Genomic DNA, 19,118 nt, shown 5'->3' on the forward strand with positions numbered 1-19,118 from the left:
TTTTTTTACATGCAGAATCTTATATAATTGGAGATTCATAGGTTTAACCCTTTAGTAACAAGTAGACCACACATGAAATCACTGTCTAACTCTCTTCTATTTATTATTATCAGATTTCCTCTTTTTCACCTGAGCTAAGCATAATCAATGTTTTCTTTCTTTCCTTGCAGGGCATTATTCCAAGTTGCTCACCATTTTTGTCACTGGAGAATTCATTTTTCTCAAAAGATTTCATAAATTGGATTGTCAGAAATCTTCACAAAACATACACACACCAAAAAAAAAACTCTCAAAAAACATTTGTCTTTGCATTTTTATTTAAAAAGGTAATTGTAAAGAAAGCTACCACATTAATAATATAATACTGAGCATTGTTATTCAGAAGACTCATTAAATCTACTGAACCTAATGAGATTGCTCCCTAAAGGGTGTTTGGAATTGTAGTCTTAGTTAACTTTACTTTTTGCAAGTGGCTGCTGTTACCTTCAGATTTTAAAGGCTGGCAACCAGTATCAAACTGAAGTATCTGTCCACCTCAATTAGCACCATCAATTTTGATTAACAGTGGAATTAGGACTTCAGGAGACATCTTTTTCATCATCTCCTATCTGATCATTTACTTCAGATTAATTAAGTTTAGGTTTATGAACGCCATTTACCATTCAGCATACCCAACAGATACGTATTGGTAAATTAATTAAGGGAAAATATATCTATACTTATTAGGGGGAAAAAATGGCACTTTCTCTCATAGCTCTCATTACCCCTAGATAGAAAGTCTAATTATAAGGGATTATGGGAGGTTACTTTTCCTCTGTTCTGTTATCTCTTCTTTTAATATTTAAATAATAACTTGGGATACATCATCCACTGTACATTGATATTAATCTTGAAATATGAATTGGAAGGCATTAGATTTCAGGAATAGACTTAAGAGAAAACCTGCACGGTTTGTTTATCATGCCCATGACTAGAAGTGTGAAAGTTTGCTCAAAAAATAGCAGTGATATAAAACAAAGATTTTGCTATAGGAAAACTCTATTCTACATGCCTCAAACAAATGAGAAGGAAAACATTTTGTTTTATGCAGAAGTCATACTGGAATATACCAGGTGATGTTTTCCCTTAAAGTCTCATTTAATAGTTGAGAAAAATCCAAATATGTCAAATATGCTCAAGTCAATTCATTTTAAAAGTCCAGATCATCTTGATCAATAACGTTTGAATTCTGCTTCTTCTTTTTAGAGACTTGATGACTATCTTCATTGTCTTCATTTGGGGGATCTTTTTCCATCACAATGCTTGCCTGAGATGATTGGTCTTCTTCCTCTTCTTCGTTACTGTCAGGATACATCTTTGCAGGCTTATGCTCTATAACCAATTTAGATTCCCCATCACTTCCACAATCACCATCCTCATTGCTAATATTCCCCTTTTTCTTAGACTCATCTTCATCACTTCTACATTCAGATCCTTCCTGACACTGCTGTGAAAAAATCCCCTCAGATCCTTTCTCTGGTGTTTCAGGGGCCCCATTCTCTCCTGTTTCTCTGTCATCTCCTGGGTTCTGTACAAATTCATTGCTATCTTCTCCTTCTGCTTCATTCTCTCCAGCTTCATCATCCTCTTTGTTTTCATCCTCTTCTTCAACTTCTGCTGTTTCTGAACATGGTTCACTTTTTGCCTCCAAACTGGCATTGTTCTCAGATTTCTGTTCACTGCTATCAGGAATCTCTTCCTCAATAATGGCCTGAGATTCACCATCATTTTCTTCAGGTTCAGCTCCTTGGCTTTCTTTTTCATCCACTTCTATTGCACTATTATCTGTTGCATTAGGCTCATCTTCAGCTTCTTGATCATCATTTGAGGTTTCTTTTTGTTCTCCATCCATTTCCCCTTCATCATTTAATTCTTTGGCTCCTTCACTTTTGGCTTCCATTTCCTGATTATTTTCTTCATATATTACATCTGTTTCTCCCTGTTCTTCATCTTGTTCTACTTTCACTTCCTTCTCCCATTCTTCAGCCTCTTTTCCTTCCTTAAGCTCCCCTAATATTATGTCCTCTTCTGTTTCTTTCTCCTCTTCCTTTTCTTTTCCCCCCACAGATTCTGTCTCACTTTTTTCTTCATCTTCTTGTTTTGCTGCTTCCTCTTTTTCATCTTCTTTCATAGACTCCCCTTCCTTTTCTTCATCTTCTATGTTGGGTTTTTCCTCCCCTTCATTCTCTTCCCCTTCCCCTTTCACACAGTCCTGCTGCTCCACTTCCAGCTGTTCCTCCTGCTCCTGTTCCTCCTCCTGCTCCTGCTGCTCCACTTCCTGCTCCTGCTCCTCCTGCCCCTTATCCTGCTCCTCTTCTTCCTGCTCTTCCTCCTGTCCCTCCTTCTCCTGATCCTCCTGCCCCTCTTCCTGTTCCTCTTCCTGCTCCTCATGCTGCTCCTCTTGCTCTTGTTCCTCCTGCCCATCTTCCTGTTCCTCCTCCTCCTGACCCTCCTCCTGCTTTTCTTCCTGCTCCTCCTCCTGCCTCTCTTCCTGTTCCTCCTCCTCCTGACCCTCCTCCTGCTCCTCTTCCTGGTCCTCCTGCCCCTCTTCCTCCTCCTCCTCCTGGTCTTCCTGTCCCCTTTCCTGCTGCTCCTGCTGCTCCTGCTGCTCTTCTTCCTGCTCCTGCTCCACCTGCCCCTCCTTCTCCTGATCCTCCTGCCCCTCTTCCTGCTCCTCCTGCTCCTCTTGCTCTTTTTCCTCCTGCCCCTCTTCCTGTTCCTCCTCCTCCTGCCCCTCCTCCTGCTTTTCTTCCTGCTCCTCTTCCTGGTCCTCCTGCCCCTCTTCCTCCTCCTCCTCCTGGTCCTCCTGTCTCCCTTCCTGCTGCTCCTGCTGCTCTTCTTCCTGCTCCTGCTCCGCCTGCCCTTTCTCCTGCATCTCCTCCTGCCCTTCGTCACATTTTGCTTCCTCCTCCCCATCACTTTCCATGGTTTCCTTTGCTGCTTGTTGGGCTTCTTCTTCCTGCTCTGCTTCACTAATATCATATTCTGTCTTCCTAACAGCAACACTGGTGTTCTTCATCCTCAGGATTTCTTGCAGATCAAAAGCCTTCAAAACTGGGTTTGGAGCCTTAGCCATCATTTCAGCTGTATGTTGTGCAGTCTTGGCCACCATTGTTTTCCTCATGCACACATCGCAGGGGCAATACTCTTCATTTTTTAGCTGATCATCATATCTTTCATCTTCTTGAATTGTATTATAAAAGAAGTCATCTTTGTCAATGTCCCCTGACTCCAGTTGCTTGTTTGAATTTGTGCTGTGGTCACTGATATTATTGAGTGATAACATACTTGTCAAACGGCGCCTCCGGTTTTCTAGTTCTGGAGTAGATTCTTGCCTTAATTCATTTTCTGGAGGTTTTGGAATCTTCTTGCCTGTTCTGCTTTTGATTTTATCTAGTTCTTCCTCCACACTCTTTTGTATCCTTCTGCTCACTTCTTCTTTCAATTCTGCAATCATCAAATCCAACTCTTCACTGTTTGTCAGGTTCCATTTCACTTTAAACTCGTTCATGGCACTGACATAATGTGTCATGAATTCCTTCTCGATCTTCTTCAGAAGTTTTAGCACCCAAACTGGGTCCTGGCTGCCGGATCTTTGTTGGATCGTTGGAGAAACTTTCACTGTGCTTTGATGAGATACGTTACTAGATTCTGTATCATCTTTAGTCACAGACTGGTTTTCTGAATGGATCTTGGCCTCTTCCTCATCAATAGCCTCACTGACACTTGAGTCAGGTTCTGTCTCATTGTTGCCTGCCTCTTCACTGGGATTTTCTTCTACTTCTTTGGCCACGGTGTCTGTGTGAGCCTCCACTAGGACATCATCTTCATTAGAGACATTCTCTGCATCATCCACATTTTGATCATCCTGTGTACTATTTTTCTCCAATTCAATATTGTTCTCGTGATCCTGGTCTTCCTTTCCTTCTATTAACTCCTGAACTCCAGCAAGTTCTGCTTCACTTTCACTTTCCAGTTTTGAACACAGTGGCTGAGAATGTTCCTCTGGCTCTTCCTCATTACCATCTTCCCGCTCTGGCTTTCCTTCTTCAGGTAATTTGACTTTATTTCTTTTCTCTTTTAACAAGGCACAATCATGGCCACCCACACCAATTTCTTCTCCTGAACCTCCGTCACCACTACTTAGATCAATCCCTGAAGAGGTCATTGGTGTAGAGTCACCATCTTTTGAATTCGGGTCTTTGAAACTCGAGGATATTTTTATCTGGCCTTTTCCTTGCAGCCCTAAATTTGCATCCCCATTTTCAAGTATGTTTCCAAACCACATTGCCTGGAAAATGTTTAAGAGTTCTTTGTATCTGAACCAATTCAGGCATTTATGTTGTTTATTGGATGGATCCAATTCTTCATCAAGGAGCTGTAGGGTAGCAAGGCATTGTATCAAAATATTGGCTGAGTTGCTGAGGTTTTTTCCTAATGTAGGAGACACTTCAGGCAAACTATATGAACGTTCCAATTTTGTTTTGTGTTTGGAAGCCAGCAGTACTTTCATAATCTGCACAGAGATTTGAATGGTGTTGGGCAAGTCTTTTTTGTGGTTGTTTTGGCTGGGGATATCAGAATACTGGCATTCTCCTTGGTTAGTTTCAGCTTCTCCTGATATAATTTCAGAAGCCTTCTCATCCTGGGGACAGTCCTTTTCTGAAAGCTGTTCACAATCTTCTCCTGCGTCTTCCTTCTCACTACACTCCTCTTGCAATGAATCCTGGATGTCTGAACAGTTGGGAATTTCAAGATGTAATTCAATTGTCTCCTCATCTTTCTCCATCTCACATGTCATCAGCAGAGATTCTGAAGGAATCTTTCTCAGCCACTCGTGCACAACTTCTTCTGGAGAGGCATTGGGAAGTGAAGATGGGATAATTTGGTCACAGGTTTCTGAAGCCGCTTCCATTTGGGCCACTGTCTCTTCCTCTATTTGCTTTTTCTCATGCCCAGAGCCTTCTTTTTCCTCTGCCTCATTTGCTGTGTCCATTTCAAGCAACTGTGAACCAGCCATTTCTTTTTCCAGTTCATCTGCAGTTGGCTCCAATTCATTGCTCTCAGGGGCACTGTTGATGTTCATCAGCAGAGACCGACTGTTCTTGCTGCTGGGTCTCCCTCTGGGCGGGACAGGGGAGTGGAAATTAAACTGGGTTGTAGACACTTTTTCTGAAACCTCGCTACAATATTTCAGGCTAGCATTGCTTCTCTTTTTTTGCCTTTGTTTGGAAGATTGTGCTATGCTTGATTGCGAGCTAACATCATTATTCTCTGACGCTTGCATCTCTGAACAAGTGCTCTTAGCACCAGAATGTAACAAGTTCTTTGAACTAGCACCCTGAAGATCATTGTTTCTGGTTTCTGCTATGTGGCCACATTTGGAGCACATAGATTCTGAGTTACTTCCTTGCCTGAAAATGTTTTCTTGAGTACTATTTTTGGCAGTATTGGCCCCATTTTTCTCATCATATTCTAAAACATTGGAAACAGAGGATGATACCTCAGTATCTTCTCTCTGGGTCCTTTTATGACTACTTATGGAGGACTTACTGTAGCATTTAGATATCCTGCTGGAATGTTCCTCACTGTTGGCAGCTGCTTCACTTAAAGATGACACATTTGAATGAGAAGAATTATGAGATAATTGACTCCCTTTGTCTCTTTTCCCTACTTCATTTGAGTTTTCTGAAGAATATGTTGTTCTGCTGCTTCCATCCTCTACATGTAAAGGTCCTTTGGTTCTCTTTCTCTTGATAGTGGATTCTCTACTTGACCCACTAGATACTTTGGAGTCTCCTTTTGAGTCATAGTGGTTGCATTTACTTCTACTGAAGATTCTGGAGGCAGATAAAGCAGCACTATGGATATCCATCTCACTGCTATCACTCCTATCTTCTTCACTACAAACTTTGGACTGGAAGACTCTGGTCTTGGACCTTTTGCTACATCTATTGACTTCATCCTTGATAAGACTATTGGACACTGTCTTTTCTGAAACAGAATTTATTTCATTATTATCCTCATCTTCCTTTTCAACCTCTACTTGTGTGGCAATTTTAGGGGGGCAATCATCACTTGAAAATGATGATATGTTATTATATGATAGTATGTGGTCATTATCTGAAATCTTTTCTACCTTGTCTCTTGTTCCAAATGTACTACATTTACTGGATTTGTTACAGGCACTATTTGGAGAAGAAGAGCAGCCAATAACTTCTTCTCTTTCCTTAATGCTACAGGATGAAATTGTCCTTACCACATTACTTGTTTCCTCTAACACTTTTATCTGGCTTTCTATAGAATATTGACATTTTGATTTGTTACTCCTAGCTCTACTTCTTCTACTTTCATTTCTTTCTTTCTTCACTATGGAACCATGTTCATTTTCTGAACTGGCCAAGCTAGCTACACCATCCATTTTCTCTGATAGCTCTTTTTGGCTTTTGCTTGTTTGCATATAGTTATCTCTACAGCAGCAATTTTTAATTCTATCATTCTCCTTTTTATTCCCTAGAGTCTCTGAGAAATCTGAAGTCTCTTGTATGATGTGTTCAGAATGTTTTCTTTCATTTGATGAAGCATGGATACTCTCAATGGAAGCTGTCTTTTTATGGACAATTCTCTGGTGTGATGAAGTGCTTGAGCAAGAAGAGTGTGTGTACCAAGTGTTTGTTATTCCTGGCTCTTCTTTTTGAGAAGCATGCATGGGGTTCTTCCAAATATCATAATTGCTGTGTGACTTGCTGGAACAATGGCAATAAGTCACTTCATTTTCAGATTCATCAAGATTTGAAATGTAAGAGTCAGCATCACAAGGATATAACGAGTCTTCCATTTCAAAACTAGTTTCTTGGTTAATTTTCTCTCTTGGCTCACTTTGATTATCTTCCATGACATCTGATTCTTCACAGAGTGTTTGATTCATCAAGCTGGACTTCTTGATTTGTGTGGACCATTGAAGAGTCTCATCAGAGAGCAGATGAAAGCAGACTTTCATTTCAACTGCTAGGCTGCCATCTTTATTCATGTATACTTTCTTTTCTATGTCATCATTGACTAAGGAAGGGACCAAACCCTCTCCTTTAGCACAATTGTTTGAAGAGGAGACTCCATTTTCTGGTGATGTTGCTGGACCATTCCTGTAAGATTTTTCAGATGATAGTGAAAACCTCATGGATCGATTGCTCAAAGATGATCTTGGGTGAATTACACTTTTTTTGGCTTTCAGTCCAAAATTCACTGCAGTTTGCAGCAGTGGGGGAAAAGATAATGAAGAAACAAAGGGCAAAAATGAGAAAAATGCAGGCTTAGTATCGTGAACTAATAATAATAAATTGTAGCATTTGCTTTAATCACAAAGAATCTGGTTCAGCTTTTAGAATCTCCACAATTGTAAGCAAATCTATCGCAAATCTATTTTCAAGGGGATTAAAGACTGCCCCTTGTCTTTTTCTGGTGATGTGTCTCAGGGCTTCAAGTTGTGCCAAGAGGAAAGGAAAATAGATTGCAGATGCAACCATCTCCCCCCCACTTCCCAAAATAGGAAGTGTGTTTATTCCAAATCACCCAAAGCTTTTAAAAATACCAGTACTCTTATTCATAAAATGGAGTTGTTATTATTAGGGAAAAGCTAAAACCAGATAACTACTCAAGTCTCCCCCCCATCATCACTCATGTTTGGATTGCAGTGACCAGGTGAACAGATTATTGTCTAAAGCAGGGGGTTCAAACTCAATTCATTGAGGGCCGCATCAAGGTTGTTTTTTGACTTCAGTGGGCCAGGGTGGGCGTGGTCAGCTTGACATCACTTGTGTTGGGAATATGCCTGTGGTGGCTTGATCACTCTGCCAGTGAAAACGGGCTCCCGAGCTCCATTTTCGCTGGCAGAGGCACTGTGGGCTGGTCCTTCGCTGTTTCCAGGGCAGCCCTGTGGGCCAGATCTAAATATCTGGTGGGCCAGATCTAGCCCCTGGGCCTTGAGTTTGACACCCCTGGTCTAAAGCAATTTTAGTGATACTTTCTACTGTTGTTGTTTTATTCTGCCCCAAACTCAGGAAATTAAACAGTAAACATTATGAATGCCTATTACTAGTGTTATGGTCTTTTTTTTTAAAGAAAGAAAACAAATGCTGGTTTTAATGGATGGGGGGCAAATAGTTTTTGATTCAAACAACTGAATTAATTAAACAGAAAGAAAGGGGGTAGGGGAATTAGACCACTGAAGTTAGATTGCTGGAGAGCAGGAACTCTTGCTCTAATCTAGAAGGTCATTTTCCCCTGTTCATCTGATAAGCCACCTGATACTTTCAAGAAGGCTTCATTCCTTTCCATTCCATCCCCCAAATCTAGAAATAAAGAGCACCAGCCCAAATTGCAGTCACCAGTCACTTGTTCTTACTTTCATTCTTTTTGCCTAAGGTGTTACTGTTGGAGTGGGAAGCTAGACCAGGTAATTTCTCCGAAGAATACTTCTTTGGATTTTGCATTAGGAGTGGCTTGAAGGGTTCTTGGCCAACGCAGATGAGCACATTTGGGCAAAGCAGCAGACCTTGCATACTGTCAATCTGGAGAGGAGGCAAACACAATAGCAGTCAATAGGGAGAAAGCAGGGAGCAATACACGGAAGGTGCCAGCATTGGCTGAAGTTGACTTACACCTCAGTCCAAATCTAGAATGGTCACATCATTGTTAGGACAGCATGTTTATGTGCATGTCTTCCAGTCTACGTTTCTGTCAAACTGAAGACTGTAGAAAGGGTGGTAATGATGCACAGTAGACAGAGCTGCATCATGCATATGGATGGAATGGAGATTTTGTTTTGTTTCTTAGGTTTCTCTGTCTCAAAACAACAGAAAACCACAACATTTGGTGGCACAATTCACAGGGAACTGAGGAGCAGAAAGAAAACTGGCATATGATGCTCAAAAGCAGCATGCTCCTATACTCTCCTATTTGAAGAGCTGTCCAGTCTACATCAACTTTAAAGATCAAACATTGTAAGAAAAGATAGAGCAAATGTCCCATCAGTAATTAGCAGCCTCTGGGCAAGTGACTTAATAGCAGACACTGTAAGATTACCAGCCAAAACAAGGTAATAGACAGAAATGACCCTTTTAGGTTATATTTAATATAATAAATCAGATTAATCAAGAAAACACAACTGATTGCAAGAAAACATATTCTCAGGAGTGGAAATTGTGTTATTTGTCTCTATTAAGACTTACCGTATTTATCGGCGTATAACACGCACTTTTTTCCCCCTGAAAATAGGGGGCAAATGATGTATGCGTGTTATACGCCGATATAATGTTAAGAAGCCTTCGGTGAATGCTGCTGGGATCGGGGATCAAGGACACAAATGAAAGAAGGGGAGGGAGGAAGCAACCGAAGCCTGTCCTTCTCTCTGGGTCAGCTCTCTCTCGCTCCTCCACCAGCACAGGAAGAAACTGCTTCAAAGAAGCGGGGGGGGGGGCTTTTCCTGTCGCCTCTCCCCCACCCCCACCCCGTCCGCCCGCCCGCCCGCCCGCAGTGCTCCGTTCTGCCTGCCTGCCTGCCTTCGTTAATGGTTGAATCGGAACAGCTTCGGCTGAGTAAAAGAGGCGAATAGTTATTATTCTCAGCCGAAGCTGCTCCCAAACAACCAGAAACTAAGGCAGGCAGGCAGAATTTTTTTAAATTTTTTTTCCTGAAATTTCCCCCTTAAAATGAAGATGCGTGTTATACGCCTGTGCGTGTTATACGCCGATAAATACGGTATGTCTTATATACTAGCATGTCTGACAGCTCTCCTTTGCCTTCTCATTGGGTCTCTCACTGTGATTGAGTTATGGGGTGAATGGAACAGAAGGACTGACAAAAAAGTAAAGTATTAATGTATAGAAGAGAGTGTAGAGCATAGATGTCAAACTTAATTACATTGAGGGCCACATCAGGGTTGTGTTTGATCTTGGGGCACTGGGTGGGCATGGCCAGGGTGGCTGGACCAGGGTGGGTATGGCCAATTTCAGCCAGGACAGCCTCCTGCAGCCCTTTGCCAGTGAAAACGGAGCTTAGGGGTGCATGCGCCCCCCCCCAAGCTCCATTTTCAATGGTAGAGGGCTACAGGAGGATGTCCCAGACAAAAACAGAGCCTGGGAGGGCCATAAGTGGCCCTCCTGAGATCAGTTTCATTGGCAGAGGCACCGTGGACCGGTCCTTCACTGTTTTCAGGGCAGCTCCATGGGCTAGATCTAAGGACCCCACCCCCCATGGATTGGCTCGCAAGCCTTGAAGCCCCTGATGTAGAAGTATACCACACTTACAGGTAGTCCTCAGCTTACAATTGGTGGCTTAGTCACTGTTCAAATTTATGGAGAACCATCCAAAAACTACTTACAACCCAGTCCCAAAGTTATGGCTGCTGCAACATCCCCATGGTCTTTTCCCTTTATAACTAACCATAGGGATGCTGCAGCGCATCTGTGCCTATCTCTCCCTCATTTCCCCCCAGCCAGGTCCTGACAGATCTTGGGCCTGCTTCTCATCTCACTATGCCCCAATCTCTCCTCCTAAGATCTCTGGAGCTCCAGAGTTTAGGTTAGGGAAGCATAGTAAATCACGTTGGAGCTTTTTGCAGCACTGTATTAGGGAAGAAGAATGGACCAATTTGTTGGTGGGCCATGTGGCACAAACCTGGAAGTAGTTGCCATTTTCCAAGTAATCACAATTCCTTATGGCCATGGTAAAATGGTGGCTGCATTTGTGATGTACCCCAGGAATGCTGAGGGACAGCATTCCTGGGGTATATCACACTTTGCCCACTTTTCGCAATGTGAAATGTGGACCTCCAGAGATCTTCGAAAGGGTGATAGGGCGATGGGGAGGAGGCCCAAGGCCTGCTAGGACCTGTGGGGAGGAGGCCCAAGGCCTGTAGGGATCCCAAGGGTCAGAACATGGAGCACAGGATATCTTGGGGATGGTGAGACCTCAGGAGGCCTGGGATAGGTGGGCCTGTACCTGCATTAGGCCTCCAAGGTCCTCTCTCACACTTGAGGCACTCTATGCTCCATTTAATGATCACTTCAGGGAGAGCAGGGTTTGGGGGTCAGTAAACAAAGCTATTTCACTCAATGGCTATCACAATATGCAACCATAATGGGAAGGTCCATTACAGTCATAATTTGAGGACTATCTGCAGATGTTTAATGCATCATCCAGCTGTGTTGGTAAAAAGTGCTTAGTTTGTGCTTCCTTACTGAGTTGCTAATCAAAACTTTGTGGTCAAGGATGCTATGCTAATAAATGTTGGCATATTGTTTTCTCCTTTCCTTACTAAGATTTCAGCGAGACTCACTTTTAATTTTCTCTTCTCTCCAGTTTACCTTTTTTGACTTACAGTTGACAGCTTGGTCCTCAATTATTTTGATGGGCTGTTTTGCCTCCTTATTTTATTTATGGTTTTAAAATATTTGCAGTTACGTATACCTATTAGCCAGGACTTTCTAAGATAAGCATCCTGATACCTATCTTTAGATCAAGGATTACCTTTAGCTAAGTAGAAAAGCTGATTTCCTGTGTAAATATACATATAAATATACAAAAATTTATAAATTCAGATTAGACTTATTTCTGTGTGATCACAATGCATGACAATTATATTTACACAAGAATTCTGCATTCACATCAAGACCTGAGACTCACCCTTTTCCCATCTATTGTGTAGAGCTTCCTCACTGTGAACTGCATAATTTCTGAAATTTCATCCAAGAGAATTTTGAAGCTTTGTGCATTTCGACGGTTCAGGATAATTGGCAACTGTGTTGTAATATCTCCATTTTTGATCAGAGTGATTTTCTTGGGTATCCTTGGACTCTGTTGGGTAAAAGCCATTGAGTAATCTTCTTGTTTGATATCTTGAACTACTCTCTTGAGAACACTGGCTGGCTGTCTAACCTTTTGGGAACCCAATTTCCGGTTGGCAACACCAGCATTAAGAGGTGTGACATATTTCTTATCTGAACAAAGATAGTATCCTCCATCCTCCAGCTGATCGAGTGTGCTGATGAAGTGTATTCCCTGTGGGGTTGTGATGGTCCGCACCCCAAAAGGCAAGGGGATCCTGTGGGAGAGGTCATCCACGAGAGCATTGAAACTTTTGAAACTGCGTTGATTGATGGCCATCTTGATTCCTGCAAACTGTGGGTCCCCACTTTTGTAGAATGTTATTTTCTTGGCTGGAGGCACCTGGGTGAAAGCATTTGTACGAACTGTTGGAAGAAGTGGTTGCTCAATGCTATAAGAACTGGTGAACTGACAATCGACAGGTGGAAGGTTCATCCTACAGAAGGTTTAGAGGTAACTGCAATGCAACAAAAAGGGAGTATAATTATAATTACTTACACATGAAATACTGTACATATATCTCAATAACCAGAAGTCTAGCAAACAAATAACCCAGCTAGATTTTCATCTGATTAGTCCATATATTTTATATCCCACCCTACTACTGATTTATTAGTAGAATTAAGAAGGAGAATTAATGGAATACTTTGTGCAGTGCCCACCTGACAATTGTTCCACAATCTTGAGAGTGCATTTTTCCACAGTTACTTGGACACTCTCTTGTTCTAGCTTTGCCTCCATTTATGCCAAATTTACCTTCCTTAAAGTTTCTTGTTTGCATACATAATTTCTAGGATCCAAATCTGATTTCTGAGGCTTTAAAATTGTTTATCTATATGCATGCATGCAAGTAGATGCACACACACTCACACAGACACAGATACAGACACACAGAAAGACACTTCATATTTTGCCCAAGATATTGGGTTTGGTTGACCTAGATCATTTATAGAAACATATTTCTTTGTACCTATGTTCCAATTGTCCAAATCTTAAAAAGTATGTCAAAAATAATTAGGAGCAATATTGAAGAAGAACAAGACAGAATTTTTGAGGAACAACATAAATATATCACTTGTGGAATTGAATTGTGATTTAATAGTTTGAGAAAGACAAAATGTTATCCTTCCTCGTGCATTCTTTAGGATCACAGTCCAGATTTCCTAAAGCAAAGGACAGGAAGGACAATGGAGTTGTGAAAACCTCACTGGAGGTTTTCAAAAAGAAACCGGACAACCATTTTTCTGGGATGAAGTCTCCTGCCTTGAGCAAGGGTTGGATTTGAAGACCTCTTAGGTCCTTTCCAACCCTATGATTCTATGTTCTACATTCAGTGCTCCAAAATACTTCAAAAACTTTGATCCCAGAATTAGGATTTGCTTTTTCTGCTTGGACATGCTGGAATTAGGAGCAAGGAATGTTCTAAGTGCAAAACATGTGCTTTATTCAGACCAAGAGGCCTTTCGTGCTAGATAGCACTTGTGGGCCACAGCTTCTCAGTTATGTAAAAAATGTGGTGCCATCCATTGAGATACATTTTGTAGACAGGGAAGTAGTGATATTCTTCTTCTGGAAGTGACTTCTTCTAATCTTAGCTGTTTTAACACTGGTTGAAATTGTGATACGGAAGTGGTATCATGCAGGATATTGAGGATATAGTCCATTTTTTGACACACTGACACAAAATAGAAGTAAAATGGGCCAAGAAATATAAAGACCTGGAATCAGTTTTATAGTGAGCAAGATAAGCTAAAGTTTGAACAAAACTAATTACGTTCAACGGGCAACTGGACTATGTTTTTTCTTTGAGGAAGAAGAAGACATTTTTCTTCTCATCCAAGAAGCTGCATCATCAGGCCAGAACTGAGATGTTAAACAGCTCAAAGAAAAAACATAGTCCAACTGCCTTTTGAAAAATCACCCTTAAGACAACCATGATCTGGATGACTAAGACTGTCCATAATTTCATTTAGTACCATTTGCAAAACCATCCCCTTCCTTCTTATTTATTAACATTGATTCCCAAACCTTTGACCAGAAAGATCTTTGTTGGGGTATCCAAAAAGTGTCTAGGCATTTTGGGTCAACTGGTAGGAAACCAGTATTTGGGAGTTCAAATCGAATGCTCAGCTTTTAAAACATAAAGATATATATTCTTCCCATCTCAGACACACATGGAAATGTTCAGGTGTGAGGGCATCTCATATACATGCTCTTGTACCCCAATAAAGCAAATGGGTTGCTTCAATTTATATAATAGATGTCCCACTTTCTGTGGCACATTTCAGGAAAACCTTTCAACCCTATGAGTCTATAGCTGTATACCATATCTCCTGGGGAGAGTTTATTTTGGTTTCAAACATTCTAGATATATTATAAATCCACTGTTGGTTTAGATCTAAACTTGTTAAAGCTGACTCAGAACTTCAGTACAATCTTCAGCTGCTTGACTCTTGTGTATAAACTGCCTGGAAATGAAATCAACTTACGAATTTCCTTTCCAAACTTTGCTACCTTCCTCAACTTTGGTCACCATAATAGCAGACTATGGTTAACACCATCTCTGTTGGGAGATTCTCCTTGTCATTTGAACAAAAAGAACAAAACTGTCACAATTCTTGTCAAAGAAAGAAGAAAAAAATGAAGAAAGGAGAAAAGACCAGCTCTTTACCCTTCCTGTGCTAAAGCTGTTCAAGACAAACAAAAACAAAGGATTTGCCAGCAATTCTTTGTTTTTCTGCTGTTCTTATAAAAAACATAACAACAAGCTAACACCCCTGCAACTCCACAATTAAAGGTCCAGCCTTTCATGGCAAGCAGCTCAGCATGAAATGACTGTTGAGAGAACAGAGAGAAAGGACTGAGGAAGTTTGCCCCAAATCCCACAACAGTGAACCAGAACAGAGACATTTGTGTAAAATGGAGTGAAGTACAGCAGGAGACTTAAAGGGGGAAAAACACTTCTGCTGTGGAGTAAGAAAACTCAGAAGGAAGTCACCTTCTCAGCAGGCTAAAGGCAGGCTGAGGACAATATCACCTGATGCTCCCCTCCCACAAGATGGTCCATATAATATACAGTAATCTTTTTTTGGTCAATGACCAGCAAAAAATAAACAGATGAACAAGGAGAAAATACAAAGTACATCTCAAGCAGAAGGGAGCACCCCGTAATATACTCTAGGAACAGAGTAATATGCAACTATATAATATTTTAGCATCAAAATTATAATCTATAAGACTAGAGTTCTATAAAACTAAAACCAATACAAGATACTTTCTATAACTAAAAATATCATATTTTAACAGTTTAACTATAACCTATAGCTCGATGGAACTCAGTCAAAGTTCCATAGAGTCAAATAAAGTCAAGTGAAATTATTCCTATATTGGCTTTTGTCTTATTTCCATTCTGGCAACATACCATGTAATTACTGAGAAAGTGATGACAGGTTTCAGATTTTCTGAAGGAACTTCAGAAAGTGCTTGTCTGATTTCCAGCATGTTTGCAAACTAGTAAAATAAGACTGGTCCAAAAGGTGCTGTAAAATTTACCGTGTGACAATTCATGGATGATTGTTTCCATCTCATTAAAGCCACATGGGGAGGTGAACACAGTGAATGGAATTTTAACAAACCTGTCTTGTAGCAAAGCAGGGGAAAAGATGTTATGTCTAGCTTTTTTTTAAAAAAAATATTTTTTTCCTCAGCTAAGGGAAGATGGCCATCCATTTCAGAACAAATAGGAAGCGTGGATCTATTTTTACAGATATGGGACTGTATGAGATGCACCAGCTTCAAATTATATTTTTAACAAATTGTTAATAAATTCAATCAAGAGGATTGTCAGGGCATCTCCCATATTTCTTCTTCCAGAATCTTTCCAATTTTGATGTCAGGGTGATAGGTCTGTAGCTTTCTGGATCCATTCCCCCCCTCTTTAAAGATGGGAACTACATCAGCCCTTTTCCAGTCCTTTGGTGGTTCCCTGGTGCTCCAGGATCTTTCAAAAACATGGTTCAGTGAGTCTGAGAAGGAACCTCTGCCTTCAGAACCTTGGAGTGTAATCCTGGTGATTTGAAGTCGTGTAGAGTGGATATGTGTTCTCTTACCATTTTCTTGCTTTTTCTGACTTGCATTCCTAATTTTATAGTATTTCTTTGTGATAGGTTGGACAGGTTTTTTCCCCCCCTTTTATGTAAAGATAAGTGCAAAAAATGAGAAGCGGTTCTGTTTCTACCTGCTGCTGGTCACCTTCTTGCCATTTTTTCCCATTAATAGACCAACTGTTTCCTTAACTTTTGTTCTTGGAGAAAAAGAGATCTGATGTAGCTTCTTTCCATTCTTCTGGCAGACTAGTGGTGCATTTATTTGCAAATGTTGTCGTTCCCTTCACATCACTTTGTGGATTTATTCAGAATATTACATTCTGCTCATCAATTCCTCAATTACTCTAAGAATCTTCTTTGGAAGAACTGAAGACTCCAATGTCTTCTCTGGAAATGCTTTCCAGAGAGATTAAGCACAGTACTAAAATAGGATGAAAAGATCTGTTCATGGAAAACATTTAGCCACTGCCCTGTGACATAAATAAAATCAGCTGGCCTTTGGTAACACTTTTGAAAATCTGGCCCTCAATAAACTCTTTCTTTTCACTGCACAGGACAGGACAAGCTATTCCTCTCAGGGGCCCAGAGTGCTTGAGCACAATTAGGCAGCAGAAATCAGCAATTATCCTCTGTGCAACTAGTTAAACTGCTCTGGAAGTGCCTGAATATGTGACTTGCAGGATTAGTACAAAAGAGAGGAAACAGAGAGAAAGAAGTGTATTCTAACAGTGTGGTTACAGAGAAAGTGAAAGAGAATCAAATCAAAAGGCAAATATGTAAAAGAAAAATAAATGGGTCGAGAGGGAAAAAAAGATATGTTTGGATAGAATCTTTTTAAAAAGAGAGGTGAGAAGTTTAAAGTGTACTGTAAGAAGTGGTGGATAGATGTGATGGAAATCAGGATGATTTTATAACCAGGATAGTATGGTTAAAAACTAATTTTACCTAAGTTTCTTTTTCTGTCTTCAGTTTCTTAGCCATTATTATTTCTTTCTGTTCTTCTGCATTCTGTACAAAATGTCTTGTAAAAAGCATAATATAATGCGTATAACTGCATTTGAAATATCCAACACAAGAAATTCATGTTGTATGTATGCTAAACACAAAAAATAAAGATGACAATCACAAAACATATTTTTTCAAAAATATACAATTATTTTAACCATTCTTATAGGAGTTCCTACACCTCTTAGGAATTGGGTTACTTTGCTGAATGTATTCTCCTTTGCCTGTGTCTTTTTTGTATGCGATACTTAGAATTTGGAACCTTATTCCAGATATAGCCTGACCAACACAAAGTATAAAATGACTTACCACATGGTGAATTGAACTAGGATATTGGTAAAACTCTTTGCAGGTATTTTAATTTCATATGCACCAAGATGAGTAATATTCTAGCCAATAGAAAGTACAGAATACTAATATTGCCACATTAATAGTATCTATATGAATATAGTGGATACATTTTGAAATATCAGGAATCTCAAAACATCCTTCCTATAATTGAGCTGTAATGTGCTATTCAGCATGTGGGAAAACTAATAAATGATTATCTTAGCACAGGAAGCAGCTAAAAATCAACACACACCAAAACATATTCAACAATCAGCTCTCATATTTAATATTTCAATATATTTGATCTTCTTGTGAGATTCCCAGTATTTATTCCACTTGCACATTGTTGTTTGCTCACTGACAGTTTTTGACCTTAGTCCATGTGCCTTAAAAACCCAAATGCTGACACTAAAGTCAATCAAATTACAATATAGTTTACTTATTTGGGGATTACAAATTTGGGGATGACATAGCAAAAGGATTTATTTGGAAGGTGTTTTCAAAGTATTTGATACAACCATGAGCTTCGGCAAAATGAATAATGAGTTTCTCAGGATCCTGCATATCCCAATAGATAATGTTTCTTTTCCTTTCCATTGGAAGATTAACCAATAACTCAATTACGTGCCAGGTAAGATCCAAACCAGTCTAAGCTTTAAGCCCTTGCATACTTATCTTACATTTTAAATTTAATAGGGCTTTTCTAGTCAATGACCTAATTGTTAGAACCCTAATCCCATCAATATCAATAGATCAGGATCTAAATCCAAGTTCTTTGGGGAAAGCAACCCACAAATTGGCTTGCAACAAAAATGACAAATTGCTTTTGTTTAATCAACTTCAATTGATTTCCAGCGTAAAGTAAGACTTACCAGAGTGAAGACAGACTAAAGACATCACGCTGTTCTACTCCCCAGCTCAAAGCAGGGTCTCTTTCCTCTTCTGGGCAACTATATAGGAAATATAGAAATCTCTTAGAGAAGACGGTATTCCAACTCAAAAGATAGCAGTAATTTCTGTATGATCACTCAGTTGCAGTCCACCCATGCAGTTGACCCTGATAAAAAAAGGTAATCATTTGAAGACTTTGAAATTAGTCAACTTCTCCCCTTTGGAAACTTGACTTCGATGGCATCAAACTGTGTAAAAGGAGACCTCTTTTTCTTGCAATATGAAAAGAAAGTGGTACGCTGTTGTTCTTATTTAATGGCTAATCCAAATAGGATTATGATGGCAGAAAAGCTACTTAGATGACAAATGCCATCTGCACAGACCAATGAGGCACAACTGAGGATGGGAAGGTCCTTATTGCTAAAGATTGAGCCCTAGCAGCTTCAGAAGAATGCTCTGTTATGGTCCTACAAAAGCAGGCCATGATCTAAACTGTTTTAAGCTCCCTTCCTTGATAAGGAAGAGGTAAGCCTCATAGGTAAAACACACACTGCAATTACTCCTAGAAACAAGATTATAGGACTGCAATCTTTGGGGCGTGTTAAAATTCTATCCAACCATCCTTGAGTCATCAGAAAACTACCCCAGTATGAACGCTGCTATTTCCAGTGCTGATCTTTCTCCTGCCTATATTCTCGGCAGCTGTCAGTCCCACTAGATAGATTGGAGCAGGAAATCAACTGTACAGGAAAGCTAAAGGATTTTTTATCTCTTCATGTTGTTACACTCCAGTGAATTGGAGAGGTGTGTGATGAGTCATTTCTGAATATTATGCCATAGTTCTAGGCTTTAAAAATGCCACAG

The 19,118-nt window shown here is 40.2% G+C and overlaps 1 protein-coding gene across 2 annotated transcripts; it reads right to left on the reverse strand.

Moving 5' to 3' along the window:
- Positions 1-296: 296 nt before the first annotated feature.
- RP1L1 (RP1 like 1) lies at positions 297-18,551 on the reverse strand. 2 transcript variants are annotated; one of them, XM_087960337.1, is made up of 5 exons: positions 18,236-18,551; positions 11,722-12,379; positions 8,441-8,606; positions 2,672-7,281; positions 297-2,380 (listed from the first exon to the last, which is right to left on the reverse strand). In XM_087960337.1, the coding sequence occupies exons 2-5, from the start codon at positions 12,355-12,357 to the stop codon at positions 1,190-1,192; spliced, it is 6,603 nt and encodes a 2,200-aa protein (XP_087816463.1). In that variant the 5' UTR covers positions 12,358-12,379; positions 18,236-18,551; the 3' UTR covers positions 297-1,189. The 2 variants fall into 2 exon arrangements, with proteins under 2 accessions (XP_087816463.1, XP_087816474.1); XM_087960348.1 differs by lacking the exon at positions 18,236-18,551 and adding an exon at positions 16,974-16,992.
- Positions 18,552-19,118: the final 567 nt, after the last annotated feature.

The sequence above is a fragment of the Notechis scutatus genome, chromosome 1 (genome assembly GCF_049901735.1).
Source record: "Notechis scutatus isolate UNSWTSFEM ecotype Mainland chromosome 1, rNotScu1.2, whole genome shotgun sequence".
NCBI classification, from domain to species: domain Eukaryota; kingdom Metazoa; phylum Chordata; class Lepidosauria; order Squamata; family Elapidae; genus Notechis; species Notechis scutatus.

What these genes read in the sequence shown, in the direction of transcription:
- RP1L1 (XM_087960337.1), bottom strand. Translation starts at nt 12,357, where the DNA reads ATGAACCTTCCACCTGTCGATTGTCAGTTCACCAGTTCTTATAGCATT. An exon ending in CTTAGGCAAAAAGAATGAAA is followed by an intron (nt 7,282 to 8,440) that starts GTAAGAACAAGT and finishes TGCAAACTGCAG; the next exon opens with TGAATTTTGGACTGAAAGCC. An exon ending in ATCAGGAGAAGGAGGGGCAG is followed by an intron (nt 2,381 to 2,671) that starts GTGGAGCAGGAG and finishes GATCAGGAGAAG; the next exon opens with GAGGGACAGGAGGAAGAGCA.